The 18216-nt window shown below is 39.2% G+C and overlaps 1 protein-coding gene across 1 annotated transcript in view; it reads right to left on the reverse strand.

Moving 5' to 3' along the window:
• PREX1 (phosphatidylinositol-3,4,5-trisphosphate dependent Rac exchange factor 1) overlaps window positions 1-18216 on the reverse strand; it is a 237349-nt gene that overhangs the window by 29158 nt on the left and 189975 nt on the right. Inside the window, exons 21-26 of the mRNA XM_088153617.1 lie at window positions 15825-15996; window positions 14136-14323; window positions 10855-11016; window positions 10014-10224; window positions 8574-8850; window positions 5310-5513 (exon numbers count right to left, since the gene is read on the reverse strand). Coding sequence (XP_088009743.1) covers window positions 5310-5513; window positions 8574-8850; window positions 10014-10224; window positions 10855-11016; window positions 14136-14323; window positions 15825-15996 — 1214 coding nt within the window. The remainder of the gene's footprint in view (window positions 1-5309; window positions 5514-8573; window positions 8851-10013; window positions 10225-10854; window positions 11017-14135; window positions 14324-15824; window positions 15997-18216) is intronic.

The raw sequence follows: 18216 nt of genomic DNA on the forward strand, positions 1-18216 counted from the left end.
CCATTTTGCTTTCTTGCGTTTCTTTTTCTTTGGGATGGTTTTAGTTGCTGCCTCCTGTACAATGTTACGGACCTCCATCCATAGTTCTTCAGGCACTCTGTCTACCAAATCTAATCCTCTAAATCTATTCATCACCTTCACTGTGTACTCACAAGGAATATGATCTAAGTCATACCTGAGTGGTCTAGTGGTTTTCCCTACATTCTTCAATTTAAGCCTAAATTTTGCAGTAAGAAGCTCATGATCTGAGCCACAGTCAGCTCCTGGTCTTGTTTTTGCTGTCTGTATAGAGCTTCTCCATCTTTGGCTGCAAAGTAAATAATCAATCTGGTTTCGGTATTGACCATCTGGTGATGTCCATGTGTAGAGTCGTCGCTTGTGTTGTTGGAAAAGAGTGTTTGCTATGACTAGCTTGTTCTCTTGACAGAACTCTATTAGCCTTTGCCCTGCTTCATTTTGTACTCCAAGGCCAAACTTGCCTGTTATTCCGATTACTCCTTGACTTCCTACTTTAGCATTCCAATCCCCTATGATGAAAAGGACATCTTTTTGGTGCTAGTTCTAGAAGGTGTTGTAGGTCTTCATAGAAGCGGTCAACTTCAGCTTCTTCAGCATCAGTGGTTGGGGCATAGACTTGGATGACTGTGATATTGAATGGTTTGCCTTGGATACGCACTGAGATCATTCTGTCGTTTTTGAGGTTGTACCCCATTACTGCCTTTCCCACTCTCTTATTCACTATGAGTGCAACTCCATTTCTTCTAAGGGTTTCTTGCCCACAGTAGTAGATATAATGGTCACCCAAATTAAATTCACCCATTCCCGTCCATTTCAGTTCGCTGATTCCCAAGATGTCGATGTTCAATCTTGTCATCTCATGTTTGACCACATCCAGCTTGCCTTGGTTCATAGATCTTACATTCCAGGTACTGTACCTATACAATATTGTTCTTTACAGCATCGGACCTTCTTTTCGCTTCCAGATACATCCACAGCTGAACGTCCTTTCGGCTTTAGCCCAGCCGCTTCGCTCTTTCTGGAGCTACTTGGAATTGCCCTCCGCTCTTCCCCAGTAGCATATTGGACACCTTCCGACCTGAGGGGCTCATCTTCCGGCGTCATATCTTTTAGCCTTTTAACATTGTCCATGGGGTTTTCTTGGCAAGGATACTGGAGTGGGTTGCCATTTCCTTCTCCAGTGGACCACATTTTGTCAGAACTCTCTGTCATGACCTGTCCGTCTTGGGTGGCCCTGCACGGTATAGCTCATGGCTTCACTGAGTTACGCAAGCCCCTTCGCCACGACAAGGCAGTGATCCATGAAGGGGGATCAGCTCTTAAGAGGAAATAAATACCATTAATTCCTGTGACTAGGAATTTTGAGCTCATGACATCATTGATTTAAATTTAGAAAGGAAAGGAAATAATACTTCTAACTGAATTGCTATGGCCTACTTCATTTAATGTGCAGATGCAAAATATGTTAAGGATTTTCTATAAACTCCCACAGATATTTGACAGCTCTGGGCTCCTACTTCAGAGTCATTTATGTTAGCTCTGGCTCACAGAAAGCAAAATTTCCCATACCAGCAGAAATACACCTCCTCAGCCATGCTTGTAACAAATTTAAAACTGATCATGTTTGGGAACAATAATCCCTAAATTATGAAACTGAGGTAAAAGCAATCGCAATTTGTAATTGCTAGTCTACTCAGCTGTGAAGGACTATCATGGTAAAAAGAACTACAATCCTGTGAGTGTGATGTCCTTGCAAAAGGAAATACTGTACTATTTTACAGTTTGTTGTCTTTTTTATTATTTATTTTTTTAACTGAAAAAAATTACATGGCCACTTATATTGTATAAAACAACCCTTGGTGGCTAACAAACATACAAGCAATATAAACACAAGATTAAAACTCTAACACACTATCAGCCCCATAACAGTATCCTCTCAAAGAACACAAAAAAAAGGTGGGCTCACCCCCCATCCTGACCCAACACCTAAGAGAAGAGTCAGGTCTTACTGGCCTTTTGGAAGGCAAGGAGGGTAGGGGCCCTCCATTTCTCAGTGGGGAGGCTGTTCCATAGGGGAGCTGTAGCTACAAAAAAGGCTCGCTTCCTAGGGCCCACCAGATGACAACATTTAATAGAGGAGAGCTGGAGTGAGCTCAATCTAGTGGTAGATGTCCTCAGGAAGAGGGAATCCCTCAAATAACTTGGCCCCATGCCATACAGGGCTTTAAAGGTGATAACCAGCACCTTGAATTGTACCTGAAAAGAAATGTGGGGCCAGTGCAGCTCACACAGCAGCAGTATAACATGGGCAAACTGCGAGCTGCACAAAATTGCATGCACTGCAATTTGGACCAATTGAACTTGCTGGTCTTTCAGGACATCCACATGTAGAGCGTATTGCAGTAGTGCACATGAAAAGTGACTAGGGCATGAATGACCATGTGCAGGTCCTCCTGATCCAAGAATGAGTACAACTGGCACAGATGAATTTGTGTAAAGGCCCCCCTAGCTGCAGCTGACCCCAGCTCCTCAAGCAGGAGCCATGAGTCCAGAAGGAGCCCCAAATCCATGGCATCCACCCTCTGTAATATCATTCCTCTGGAGGTCAGACTGGCCACAGCCCTGTTGGCCCTCTGCAAGGCCTTGAAAACTTGGTTTTGTGCCTGAGTCTAGGGCCCCAAATGTGTGTCAGAGCCTGTCTCCTGGCTGTGTTAATGGTTGTTTTAAGATTCTGACTGCTGTGTGTCTTTTTATGTTGTATGTGTTTTATATAGTTTTTATCTATTTTTATTGTAAGACACCCAGAGTCACATATATGAGATGGGTGGCAATATAAATCAAATCAAATCAAATCAATCAATAAATTGCCCACCAACTCTGTCCAGGGGAGTGCTAGTCTGTTGAGAGTTAAACATGGCAACTCTCCAGATCCAGGGAACCCCAAAAACCAGAGCCACTCCCAAACTCTTGTTCCCTTTCTACTACCCATCATGATAAGATTGCCAGTTATGCACTGCCCCAAAGAAGAAATATTTCACCAAAGGAATACAATTTTGCATGAAATGTACATGTTCTAATTTGTAATTAATTTCTAATTTAAACCGTTTATCACATGCTCACTACTGATACACATCTTCAAAGTCCTTGCTGCTCTCCCTTTTTGAAATCCTTTATCTTTAACCCAGACTCAGACTAGATAGTTCTTCAAACAGAAGGCTCCTCATTGTAAAGCAGAACTTTTTTATGTTCTGTTAGATTTATATCCCACCTTTCCTCCAGCATCTCAAGGCATAATAGCACTCCCTCCTCCAGTTTGTCCCCACAACAACAGCCCCATAAGGTACACTGGGCTGAGAGACAATGATTAGACAAAAGTCATAAATCTAGCTTCCATGGCTGAGGATGGACTTGTGCCTGAATCTTCCTAGCTCTGGTCCCAAAATTTTAATTGCTTTACCACATTGGCTCTCATTATGTCACCACCTTAAATCATCTTGCCAAAGTATCTTTAAAATCTCATGAAACATTCTTCATGCACATATCCTGTGTTTTGCTAGAGTATAAACAGTGGAGTTAATTGCAGCATTGCTTTCTTCCCTTAATATATATTTACAGGTGTGCAAACTGAGTTTCAAGCTTGAAAAAGTCTTAAATCAATACATTTAGTACACCCCTTGTTCTCCTCTTAAGCAGGGCAGCAGCTATTTGAACTGTTGCATAAGAAGAAGGGAAAGAAAAAAGGCGGAGCTGTGTGATGGTAGTAATGTGTTCCAGGGGAATGAAACCAGAGACCTCTGGGACTGAACAAGTGGAAGGTAAAAGGTACCCTTCGAGGAAGAACAGCATTTCAAGCCTATAATGCCTTTTTTTGTAGAGCTCTGAATTAGGAAATTAAGAAACCTCTAAGAAGGCAGCTCTTTCCAAAGCAGTACATCTTCTTCTGTCCTACTCTAATCATGCTTTGTATGACCCAGACTTTGTTCACTGAAGATGTAAAGCCACAAAGTCCAACGCTCCATTGCTGCAATTCCTGGTTGTGAGATTTTTTTCCAAGCAGCAGGGCTGTGGTTAATTCTGTCTACTTCCAACTGTCTCAGACTGGTGCCTGTCTTTTTGAGTCATACAGCCCTTCCTGCCATTGACGTAATCATTATTCAAAAGTCCAATTAGTCTGAGTTTTCTGTGGATGATTGTGTTTGTACACATAAGACAACAAATCATCAGTTCTGCAAACAACAGCTGCTGGGTTGGTTTCAGACTAAAAGGCTTGAGCTTCTGGAAAACCCACAAAAGATTCCCTCCTTCCAGCTGCTTCACTTTGCTGGATAAAAAGAGGAAATTCTTCCTCCTGACCTTACCTGACCTGCCTGAACCCTGAGACCAAGTTGTAAGTTGATCCTGTGACTGACATATGAACCGTATCTAATTATGGAGAACTTTGCAAAGGACATGCTTAAATTCATGCTGTACTGTCAACAATTACAGACTGGTCAAATGTACCACAAACGTTCTATGGTGCTCTGTAGAACATTCAAGTCCTCATTCTATAGAAAGGATGCTCCTATAAATTTATATACAGAATAACATATAAGATGCCTATCTATTAGTTTACCTTAGGCATTCAATACTTTTCCAGGAATTGACAAGACTGAAAAAGATATGCTTCTCGGCCTGTGGAGAACAGGACTGAAAAAACCAAACTAACTTTGCCTGGGCATATTGCATGTCCTCTGTATCAGAAGAAATACTGCAGAGATCTATAAAGAATCATGAATATTTTGTGGAAAACAAGTGTATGTAAAATATATATAAAATCTCTCTATATACAAATGTTCATAATTGATGAAATTAAAGAATAGTCTTAAGCATTGTTCTTTTTTTGTTTGTTTGTTTGTTTACAGAATATACATTAGGAATTCCTTCGGGTGCAAAGCTTGGGCAGAATTTATATACATTATATGTATGCATGTATGTATGTATAAATCATCCATGATGGGAAGACATACAGCAGAGGGGAAAGTGGGCCTTGTGCACCACTCATACAGGGCATTTTCTAACAAACTTCAACAGGCACAAACACAGAAATATGTACTTTTAAGCAATTATGTGTACATACACTAAGAGTCCATGATGCACTTTCAGAGTGTTTCCAAAGTCATAATGAAAATAATGGGTGAATGCAGATGTCAGAAGTTTCAACATTTCTTCGCTGTTCTTCATTTTCTTCTACATATCATTTGACTTCTTTCCAAGCAAAATGGCTTCTAAATAGTGTGCCTCACTGAACTTACCTGTAGGAATCTCTGAAACTTATTGTATCATGCCCAGAGTCTTCTTGGTCTTCTTCAGATACTTTGAAGCACACCTTCTTTATGCCATGCTCCGCTTTGTCAATATCACTTTCATCTGCAACCAAAGAAGTAGAGGGTATCTCCTCTGTGGAGGGAGGCTCACATAATTCATCACCTGTTGGTTCTGTGATAGTGGACAAAAGCCTGCAGGTATAGAAAGTATTATGGTAAGAAAGGTAAAGCACATGTCCAGGAGGGACACAATTACTTTTATACGGGCTCACATAGAATGAAGTTTTGTAAAGTCCCATATGAGCTACTCTTTAATTTTTTTGAACAGAGCCTCTGCACTAAAGTGCTGACTGAACCTAGGACTTTGTGTTTGCATTATGATTCTGAAATGTCCCTCCTGAGGATACTCAACTGGGTGTTTATTCATTTTTAAGTATGAAGATGTCAACTTTATTTGTCCTGGTATTTAATAGATTATGTCTTAATTGTTGCTGTCAGCACATTTGGTAGCTTTCAGATACTATGCTTGGAATCCTTGGAAGGAGGCAACCTATAAAGTATGTTGAGCTGAACCCTTGCAGGACTTTATGAATTATAATTCAATTATAACTTAACTTTATTACCTTGAATTATATCTAGGAAGGGGTTATGGGAGAAAGACTGTCTGTGTAGCTGATACTGGAGAAAATTCTATTTTGGGGGAGAAATGCAGGATAAATGATGCATCTGATGTTCATTAAATGAAATACTTTTTATAAAAGAGTTTAGGGAGGAAAAAAACTTATGTGAAACAACACTTTAGTTCAGAACAGGCACAAAGAAATAGGAGTACATATTACTCTCTGCAAAATATTTGTGAAGCATTTAAGATTTAATTACCCACCTAAATAAATTAACTAAGCAAAGTCTCATTTTCCTATAGAATAAAAAACAAAATGACAGCTGGCATCCTGATGAGAAATCATGTAACTAAAAGGATTTGAAAGTATCTAATTCTGTTTTAATGTTTGTTGAATTTCTCAGAATTGACACTGACAACCTATAACCAAGTATTACACCCTATTGACTACGACAGTTTTGATTTCAGTAAAGAAGGCAAAGGTTCAATTCCTTCACCTAATATTTTATAATAATCTAGAAAATATCTTGAATCGCTTTGAACTGATTATCAAGAAATAATCTTGAAATAAGTTTCAGTCACAAATCTTTCCAACCAAAACCAACAGAACATCTGAATAAATGAGAAACAATCTTAAATGTCAACATGATAGAATTTCAATAATGGAAATATAAATGATTTCACAGTCCACTCATTCCCTTCAGTATGATTAAATAGAAGAACATTACATCTGCACCCTAATTTACATTCTCTTTGAATGCCTATAACTGCTTCTACTTCCTTGCTTTCCAAGCCATCCCTTTTTATTCAGCTGTTTATCAAAGGTTAATCTGAATGACATAAAGTGAACAGGCAAAACATCCCAAAAAGATACAGCCTATTTGTTCAACTAAAGCCATGGAGGTTGACAAATTTTCTGGCCAATCACCTCTGTCTTCTGCATGTTATTCTCAAGTCACTCATGCCCTGGTCACCTCCCGAATGGATTACTATAACAAGCTCTATATGGGGTTGCCCTTGAAGAGCATCTGGAAGCTTCAGCTGGTGAAAAATGCAGCGGTGCTGGCAGTTATGTGGGCTCCTCGTTACATTACGTTACACCTCTGCTCTGTGAACTGCTTTGGTTGCCAGCTTGTTTCCAGATTCAATTCAAGGTACTGGTACAGGTAGTCCTTGACTTACGATGGCAGTTGGGACCAGAATTTCCATTGCTAAGCAATGCAGTCATAAAGTGCAACTGCATCACTTGCCGACAGCAATCCCTGCAGTCCTGGTTGCTATCATTAACTGAATCCCATGGTCGTTAGGTGAGGCAACTTCCTGCAGTCTTCTCACAATCAAGTCAGTGGGAAGCCAGCAGGAAGTTGCAAGTCCCAGGTGGCTTGTAAGCAGGCCGGCAGGCAGGTAAGTAGCTGCTACCGGGTGGGGGAGGGTACAAGGGGATGCGCAAGGGTACGAGTGAGATGCAGCAAGGCTTGGGGAGGGTAAGAGGGGGTTGCAAGGGAGGTGCAGCGAGAGTCAGGGAGAGTATGCGAGGGTGCAAGGGAGGCTTGGGAAGGGTGTGGAGGCTGTGGAGGTGTGTGGGAGGGTGCAAGGGAGGTGTGGCAAGGGTTGGGGAGGGTGCGAGAAGTGCGTGAAGGTGTGAGGGAGGCATGATGAGGGTCAGAGACGGTGCGAGAGTGCCCAATGTGGCATGAGTGCAGAGGGGCTGGGGGAGGGTGCACGGTAGGGGAGACTTACCCCAGTGACTTGTGACCTTCCCTGCCAGCTTCTCCAATGACCTTCTGGGAAACTGGCAGGGAAGGTCACAAATGGCAATCATGTGATTGCCAGGCACTGCAACTGGTCGTAAGTGCAAGCTGGTTGCCAATTGCCCAGATAGCAATCATGTGACTGCAGAGGTGCTGGGATGGCCAGAACTCCAAGGACCAGTCATAACCATCATTGTTCAGCACCACTGTAACTCTGAATGGTCACTGAACGAATGGTTGTTAAGTCGAGGACTACTTGTAATAACTTATAAAGCTTTGTATGGCATGGGGCCGGGTTATTTGAGGGATTGCCTCTCCCCAGTTATAGCTACCTGTTGCACCAGGTCCAACAGAAGAGACATGTTTTGGGTCCCATCTATTAAGGGACCCAGGAGAACAGCCTTTTCTGCCGCAGTGCCGGCCCTTTGGACCATCATCCCCTTGGAGGTTTGATTGGCCCTGCACCTGCCTGCCTTCTGAAAGACTCTAAAGACATGGCTCTGCCAATGTGCCTGGGGATCCAGTTATGGTTTGGAGCCTCCTAGATGGTTGGATTGATTGATGCATGACTTGCACTTGCCTGCTTATTATGTTTTCTGGTTTTAAGTTGGTTTAATCTGGTTTTAAAGGGGCTCTTTTTATTGATACTTGTATTTTGTATATTGGTTGTGTTCCTAGGTTGTTTAATTATGTGAGCTGCCCAGAGTCACAAATGAATGCCAAAAGCAAACCAAATTCTTATTATTCATCTTATTTAAAACATTTGTATAGCTGCCCAACTTAAAACCAAACTCTAGGAGGATTACAACCCAGCAATAAAACAATATAAAAATAAAATATACTATAAAACAAATAAAACAATAAAACCAATGACCAACTTACTTATGTATCTGAAGGACATATTGCTTCACTTCCTTAACTGCTACATCTAGCTTGTTGAAGAGCTGCAAGTAGGAGTCCTGTATCTCCCGATCCTCTTGTTTCAACAGAAAAGCAAGACCTCTATCTTCCTGAGCAGTTCCTCCATTCTCTTGCCCATAGTAACCATCATATTGTCCATGTGGGCTGAGATCTCCACTTTCTGGAGTCAAGCACCTCCATGATGGGGCAGCCATAGTTGTTATGCAATGCTGAGTGTATGAGACGGGATTTAAGCTTCCTGTTAAACATTAAAAAAAAATGCTCAGAACTAAAACCCACTGCTTCTTAAAGATGAGAATTTGAATTATTTAATATGTTAAATAAACTGTTTTTCAAGTATGCTGAGCAACAGTGACTTATTATTAAACTGGTTGTTTTTAATGCAAAGTAAAATGCCATAACATTGAGAGCATTTGATGGAATTCTCAAATATTTAGTTAAGCTTTAAGTTTACAGATGAGTGTCAGTACACACTGCTGCTAACAGGCCATTAAAAATGTTTTATCCCAGAAGAATGAAGGAAGTCCCTTGAGACGCTACTATTTAATGATGAAAAACTTGGTGGAAGATGTTTTGCATGCAAAAAATCTTTGCTTTATTACTTGTATCTCCAAGTACTTCTCTCTGCCTAAAATACTAAAGACCCACTGCTGATCTGGGTCAAATAACAGTCTGGTATATGGCAGCTTCCTATATAAGTTATGTAAAAACAATCATGAAATAATAAAGGCAAATAACGAGACTGACTGATGGACATAATTTAGAAGTAGGGGTTCTGTTGTATATTTTCTAACCGCTGAAGAACCTCTTAAGTCTCAGTAAAGGAAATCATTTGAAATTTACCAAGACCATCAGAATTTTATATGTGATATGTAAATAGCTGAAATGAATAGGAAGCTAATAGGCATATGGGAGCTTATCAGAATCTTGTTTTGGTGCTCCCTTAACATTTAATTAAACCAATGAACTTTGCTTTCCTGGTGCCAGTATTTCAGTAGTTTTTGCATCATCAGGGAATGTCTCATAAAAATGCATTAGAAAACAGCAATCAAAGATCAATTTTATTTAATTGCCAGCTTACAGATTCCAAGCCTTCTGGCCATAAGAGATTTGCACAGTGATGGATCTCTTTAGTAATTCAGTATCTTTTAAGCCAAGAAATCTTTCCTTCTAAATAAGAAGAGAGAAAATCTGTTCCAGTTCTTTTGATTATCATGTGTGGGATATTAGCTATGCTCACCCCCTCCCCATACCCTATGACAGAGTCAGATATTCTGATGAAAACTTCAAAGCCTGACTGACGTTTTAGCAGAACTCTTTTTTTTCTCAAGTGCAATCTTAACTCCAGTCAATCATTTCACTCCAGGGGAAGATACTACAGGTCTTATTGTTATTAAACACCTTGTTCTGGATCAAGGCCAATAATAGAAGGCTTCCGTCCAATGCGAATGCTGAATGACCTTCCCGTTGAGGTAGTGTTTTTGGGGTATGATACTTCCATGAGGTTAATGTGGCAGTTGGTAGGGCAAAAATCCATGCTGCACAAGGGGTGAAGCTCTGTTGTGGCTCGTTTGAAGGATGGACTCACTTTCATTTTCAACTCATCTGCAAACTAGAGAAAGAAGAAAAAAAAAGCGTTATCCCACTACTATGAGACACTAATCCATAAAATAACATGCACCTGAGATCTTGTTTTCTTCTATCATCACTCCATCCACCGAAGGAGTAATTAACTTCTGTGGCCCTCTTCCAATAATTGAGAGGACCAAAAAAAAAAAACGTTCAGAAGAACTACATAAATCCATGTTTAGTCCCAAAGACGCTTACGTCACTTAAAAAAAAAAAGCAAGCCTCCAAAAGAAAGAGCGAAGTAGATGGATCTAGATGTGTAACAGCAACCTTTTTAAAAAAAAAAAAAAAAGCTAAATCCCAATAATCACCTATTTGATGGAGAAAGCAGTTAGGGGACTACACATATCTAATGAATAGGCAATTAGATTTTGCAGTTCTATATATGCAAAGCCTCTTCACTGTATGAATGTGGGTGTTTTATAATCAGATGCTGGTATGAATTTGCATGCTCAATAAAATCAATCAACCCTTTGAAAATTGAAAATGCATAATTGCATATGCACACACCTACCCCATAAACCTTGTTATTAAGGACCTGAAAGCATACTAGTTGAAGTCATCACTGCTGTAAGATTGTGCTGGCATGTAAGATTGTGCACGATGATCCTACCTCTTGATAGCTGGCAATTCTTCTGCTGATGCTTTCTAGCTTTGTGTCACAAATCTGCCGGAACTCATACTGTGGCATGGTGACCACTGCGTTGCTGAGGGACATTAGCCTCTTGCAGTTCCTCACAAAGTTGCTGTCATCTGTTGCAAAAGCCTCTAAAATCTAAAGCAGGAAAAATATATGGATTTGCTCGGTTGGGACATCGTGACACATATTTCTAAGCACACACAGCACTGGAATATCAGCACAATTGCACAATTCCAAAGAACACTTGTTATCAAATAAATATGCTTCTTTTATCCTTCTTTCAATTAAAAAAAATGCCTAGGCTAACATTTCTACCAAAGTACGCTTCAGCAGAATATATTTTTCCCAAACTAGGCGCCCCATGATATGTTTGTTCCCCAGACATCCAAATTTCTTAAGATAAATTCAAACAATGTCTCATCTTACTAACAGCTGTTTGCTTGCACAGAGAACCCTCTTGCAGTTTCACGCAGGCAGGTTTCCTCTGTAATGCCACTAATCCCTCCTGTAATTTGCAAGATGTCTGTTACAAAATCTTGTAATCTGTATGCATGTCACATGAATGCTTTTTGTTTTCTTTTCCTTCCCCATCTTTTAAAGTGAATTTCATACTTCTAATATTTTAAATTTATTGTAATTGTAATTGTTTTCATTGTTGTATTGTGATCTACTTTGAGAGTTACGATAATGGGAAATAATACACAAATAAATAAATAGCTAAAAAGACTTGTTACTAATGGGTCACTTTTATTAGAAGTTTTAAATATTCCAGTTGCCTCATACTGATCACAAGTGTAACATGAAAACTATGGTCACACAGAAAGCAATTTCCCCTTTCCAGTATTTCAAACCAGATCTGACTATTCCCGAGGAGTCTTTATTAATACTAGAACTCCTTTTTGAAAAAAAGAAAATCTAAAAATACTCTACAAATACGCCACTAGTTATTTCTGCAATTAGGTCTTAAATATATGGAAAAGCAAGAAAGTTGCACTTTGCTGCAAGCATTGCTTTCCATCACATTTCCACCACTCCACTAAAATTAAAAAAACTATACCAACTGGGCAATAAAATTCCATCTTTAGATATGTTAGAAAAGTGTATTTTAACTTATCAGTATAATATAGCACACTGGCTATATACAGCACACTGTATATATACAGCTTTATTAAGTTTTTTAAAAAGGAACAATAAAAACTAACAAAACTGAATATTGAGAGAAAGAAAAGAAGAAAATTGGGGGAAAAAAAGAAAACAGAAGACCAAAAGTGCAGAAAAGAAAAAGGAATAAAAGAAAAAAAAAAAGAATTGACTTCCAACCCTCCTCGCGACAGATGTAAGTAACAATATGCATCAAACTCTTATTCTAAATTTAAAACACACTTCCATTATTTCTATTAACCCATATTATTTCTAATCATCAAATCCATACAGCATAATTTCATTTTTTTCTGTTTACACATATTTCTGATGAAATTGCACTGATTGCAAATACCTAAATTTGTAACTACTCCTCCTCCTCGTCTAATTATGCTTCACTCCCAAGCCAGAAAAGATAGTTAATTTCTTAATAGTTCACACATTAATGAAATCAACACAGTCCCTGCATTCAGAAGTAGACTCTAACAAATAATAACACAAAGGGGAAAAAGTTGTGTTTAAAAAAAAAAAGGAAAACAAACTGGTTTCTTGATTTTTGGTACTCTTCTGTTTCAGTTTGAGAGTCTGTGTGAAATACAGCAAATGTATGATGTGGCTGCCAATCCAATGGATGCTTATTTAGAAAAAAAAAAAGTTATGGGATTTATTCTCTAAAGAGTGGGATTACAGTAGAATGGTCATCTAGCTGAGTAAAAAATTTAATTGCTTGTAGCCTGACTTCCACATTCTAAGAATTTACTTGGCCAGGTGACTGCAGTAGTGATGAACTTGAAGCATATTGATCTGATTAGTCAACAGACTGATGGTTAGCCTTAAAAAAAAATCCTCCACAACATCCCAACTAATGCCATACATTCCACATACCACAAATGCTACAGTTTACTGTATCAACTCTAAACCTTCCTAGAGGTTCAGGGAACATGACTTAATCAAAGGCTTCCAATGCTCAGCAAGAGAACCATTATTTTTTTCTCAAACTTTGGTCTAGCCACTGTGATTCCTCCTTTCATAATTGCTAGATATTGTTGCAATGTGTGGGCCTAGGCTCCAAGGTCAACTGAAAGCATTGTTTGGTACAAGACTTGTAGGAGTATATTATAACCACACACGCTATCTTTATCTCCTCTGCTTACTTCAACCAGAAAGGAGATGCTGATGTCAAATGGTAGGGTGCGGAACTGGGCTTTCTCAGTTGATTGCATGCACACCCTGAAATGCTTCTCCAAGGCAGTTTTCTTCAACCCACTGCCCTTCATGTGTTGGTCTTCAGCTCCCATCACCCCTACTTAACATATCTATTAGTCACCCCCTAATTCCTAACTTCTTCGATTCCATTTTTTCATCAAGCAAAGCCATTCTTATTTAGGAAAGCATTGTCAAACTGCTGATATTTTATTTCTTCTACTTCTACTGCTAAAAAAAAGTCTTCTGTGTATACTGGCTTTAAGCCTAATATTTGCGGCTATAACTACAATTTTTGCTTTTGATATAACACTCGCCTGTTTTCAATTATTCATTTTTTGATGTTAGCCTTGTGCTTTCAGATTCTGGTTGCACATCACTTTAGATACTTTGGAAGCATTTATCAATTAATGCTCCAATGTGTCTTATAAATTTTTAAAAATGAAGATGAATGTCTCCCTCATGTTGCACTGCTAATGCATTTTCTACTATCTGTTAAAACACAAAATCTCCTAATCACTCTTGCTGTACAGCAAACTATTATAGTAAGAGCATGCAAACCTCAGCTATCAAGAGTTTTGTATTTTCAGGTCCCGCAGTTTTCAACTGCAGAAAACCATACAAATGAAATAGCTAGAATTTACTTTTGCCTAGTTAATGCCCATTCTCCATGGTTATTCTCTAGCTCTGGGCAGCTCTTATTCCAGAGAGAGAGACCATAAAAACTTACAGCCAAACATTACAATATCTACCATCAGCAAAAAACTCTATTTAGTGATACCTGCATTTTAATCCACCTTTATTAAAATGTATTACTCCTGACTTAAATGTTATTCATCCTTAATCTTCAGAGACAGGAAAAGGAGAAACCTGGATTGAGAAAATAGAAAATAATGCCCAGTGATGTAAACCTTTGCTGTGAGGTTGAAGGACCCCTTCGGTTCAATTATCTTCTCCAGGACAAAACACTTGATTCCGGCAGTGCTGACGTATTCATAAACAACAGCATGTTCTAGATAGACATTGTCCACTGTTAGACTTATAAGATGGGTGTCTTCTCTTATAATTAGAGGAGAGTCAAAAGTCTGAAGGGACAAGCCTGAAAATCAAAGTTTAATCATTACAGTATTATAGAAACAGAGATAGGACTACTGTCTGTATAGCCTGTTGGCACAACAGAATAGTCCATACTTGTAGAAATTGAATGTGGCATTAAATATTAAATAATTATGTTTATTTTTTCTACATATCATCTACTGTCTTCATTTATCAGCTTCATAATGAACGCATATGAACAAATCTCAATGGTACAACAATCAAACATTAATATTATTTGTTGATTCTTACTTCCTTTATATACCAGTAAGTCTCACATGAAGCTCTGAAAACATTCAGTGGTAAAAGTTATGCAAACATTTGGAACATCTTAAAGTGGCAAATTATTTTTCACAGAACTGCAGAGCTGAGCAACAATCTGAACCCAACTTTCCCAAATGTGCTGTCAAGATTGCCCAACCCAATCACAGCAGTTTTATCAAATATAATTTCAATGTTTTATCTCATTTTTTTTCTCTTCTGTCACAAATTAACAATTTGCCTCCAAATTATGAATGGTGACATTGGGCTGATTATGTTTCCCTTGATAAACATTCATTTTTATAGTAAATAAGACAGTTTGCTCTAAGTGAAGCTGTGTAATTCCTGTCAGAAGAATGCCACGTAGACAAAATATCAAACGGGATCAGATGTCTTAAAAAAACTTCTCCATTTTTACGTAGCTCATGGCTATAGCCCTTTTCTTGACAACATTCTTGCTAGGAATCCCACAAATCACTTCCAATTTAGGTTAACAAGCTGAAAGAAATAGGACTGAGCTGGCATCCTACGTGGCACATGGAATACGATAATTCTGTTTTTAAAAACACCACAACCACATTGCTCAATATGACAGATGTGGACCACATGCCAAGACACTATGTAATTAAGTTGGTTTGTGGCTTGGCATTGCAGCTGCCAAATCAATTATCCTGCACCATCACTTCCAGGAGATTAGTGATTTTCTCTAGTGCATGATTGATCTACCTGATTTCTCGCTACTGTCTCATATTTGTACAGAAGCAAAAGGCCTCTGATATACCAGCAGAAGATAGGGAAATATCTCTCCATTTGCTTCCAGAACAGGCATGGGTTTTGAGTTGATTGGAAATGTCAATATGAAAGAAATGTCCCTCACAGACAAATTCAGCACTTGAGTTCCAAATTACCCACAGTTGTCTGGAACAGTTCAGTTATATATAACTGCTTTTTTCTCCTTGCATTAGTAGTTGTTTTTTTCTTTCTTCTCATAACTCCATTCCCTGAGGTATAATTCAAACATATGAAACTACCTTACACTGGGGCGTACTTTGGTCAGAACAGCCTACTTTCTCTGGGAGGGGTTTAGAATTTCTCTCTGTCTCTCTTTTCTTTTTTAGGGGGAGATGGCAATGCTCACACTGGAACCTTCTAAATGTAAAGCACACAATTTATCATTCTCCCTTTTGAAAAGATAGCTATCTAGGTCATTTGCTCCATTAGCATAGAATACGTTTTCCCCATACCTTCTTCCTGCTGGCTGTCATTAAGGGGATCAAGATCTGAATTTTCTTCAATTGAGAGATTTCCTTTATGCATCTCAGAATGACTTCCATTCAGGTATGAGTTTGAAGCTGCCTGTCGAGCTCTCTCCTCTTCAGCATCTTCATGCGTTCTGTAAACCCACTGGTACAAACCCTTCCAGAAAAGTAGGAATTTCAGAACATCAAACTGGGTAATTCATTGAGCACTGGCTTTAAAGTGGTTTACTACTGGTTAATGTTGTTAATCGTTGTATACTGATTGAGTTTAATAAGTTTTAAGTTGTTGGGGGTTTGTGTTCTTTGAGCTTGGTTGGTTTCTTACAGATGTTTCATTACCAGGCTTAGTAACATCATTAGTGCATGGGAGAATGGAGTTTTCTAGCTGTTTATATATAGCTTGCCCTGCAATGTTAGTGAGGATATGATTTCTCCCATGATGGTTCCTTCATTAGGGTATTGTTTATTTCTTGATTGTTTATCTGGTGCTTGTTTCCTGATTAGCTTAGTGTTCATTACTCTGGGCTGTTTGTTTCCTTCTTTGACTTTTGGTTTTATCTTTTCTAAAATGGTATTCAGATGGGGTTTATCCCTACTGATGACTGAATGGTCTGAATGCTAAGCTTCCAGAAACTCTCTAGAATTTTTGGATTTGGCTTAGTCTAGAATGTTGACAGTTTTCCCAAGGTATAAAAAATCTGCAAATTCCACTCCCCGCTGCACTGATGATGTTACTTAGCCCGGTAATGAAATGTCTGCAGAAAAACAGCCTGTCCATTTTCCTGTCCTCTTTGAGGGTGTCTTTCCCATCTTTATTAACTATCATTCATGAACAGCTCCCAGTCTTCCTGATCTAACTGGCCTGAAGGAAGGTATCTGAATCATGTGCAATAAGGGGTAGGGAGAGATCCTACTTGCCTTGTATGCTTGGCTTTTCCCCCTTCAACTGTGGCGAGGGGTGGGGTGGGGTGGGGAGAGGAGAGGAGAGGAGAGGAGAGGAGAGGAGAGGAGAGGAGAGGAGAGGAGAGGAGAGGAGAGGAGAGGAGAGGAGAGGAGAGGAGAGGAGAGGAGAGGAGAGGAGAGGAGAGGAGAGGAGAGGAGAGGAGAGGAGAGGAGAGGAGAGGAGAGGAGAGGAGAGATCTGCCTGAAGATCAGGATATATTTTTGGTAAAGCTACAGGCAAGTGTTTTCTCCAGAGGAGATAGGGCCCAAATTGGGAACAATGCTCTCACTGTCTCAGGAAGCATCATCAGACTCTTCCAATCCTGCCTCTGGAATGAGTGTGTGGGAGAGGGGAAACATTCCACTGTAGAATGCCCTGGTCCACTGAGGCAAAACAAGACAAATGCAGTTCATATAAACATATGAATGAAAACTCTTAATCCATTACATTTGAAACACTGTAGAAGACTGCATATTGGGAAAGCAACGTGTTTAGAATGGGGACATATGTGGGAAGACAGTGTATTTGGGAAGGGATTTCTAGAGTATACATTGAAGCTTCTCTTCTTTCCAAAGATCCCCCGACATGCACTCCATTCACCAAAATAGTTTTATTAATGCAGACATTAAATATTATTTCTGAGAGAGGATACTTCGAACCACAAAATTTTTTACATGGTTTATTTTCTTGCTGACATGCTAAGTTGATTTTTATGGTACTGAATATCACATATTTAATGTTTTTTAATAGTTGTATTGTGTTACTGAATAATATAAAGTAGAATACAAATTATTAGAATGAATAAATGAATGAGAGGAAAAGCCTGGTGGCAAACCAGTGCTACGTTCTAATCTATTTGCAAAGTTGGCAACTTTTAGATAGCGTATTAGAAATGTATAGAAGAGGGGAAATGCCCTCCTTTTTTTGGTGACTTTTGATCTCAATAGTAGATATAGGAGACCGTTCAGGAAATCAAATTAACCTTTTCTCTTCACGCTGAGGTCCTGATAAACAACATTCCCGTCTCTGAAACTACTAATTGCCTTCAAATAGAATCTACATCTGGGCAAACAGTGGCTCCCCCCTTGAAGCAAACAGCAGCTTATGGAGAAGCAAATAGTGAAGGTTAAATGTTTTCTCCAGACACAGCATGGCCTTAATTCTGAGCATCCTTTCCCTTAGATTCTTAGATCCTTTCAAATCTATAATGCACTTACAAGTATCTAGTATAGTATCTTTTGACCCTCTAAAAGGAGGTGTGTGGTAGTACATAGATAACTTTTTGTTATTCTGCAGAAAAGCCCAGACTGGATGTTGTCTGGTTCTCCTAGTAAAACTCTGTGGAACCACTCACCTATGGGATAGATTTAGTCAGCCCATAATTAGAACCACAGTGCTGTTTGGGCTGAAGAATTTAAGGAGAGGAGCGAATGG

The sequence above is a fragment of the Python bivittatus genome, unplaced genomic scaffold, assembly GCF_059951505.1.
Source record: "Python bivittatus isolate LINGU-HERP-01145 unplaced genomic scaffold, Pbiv_v1 ctg000700_np1212, whole genome shotgun sequence".
Lineage (NCBI taxonomy): Eukaryota > Metazoa > Chordata > Lepidosauria > Squamata > Pythonidae > Python > Python bivittatus.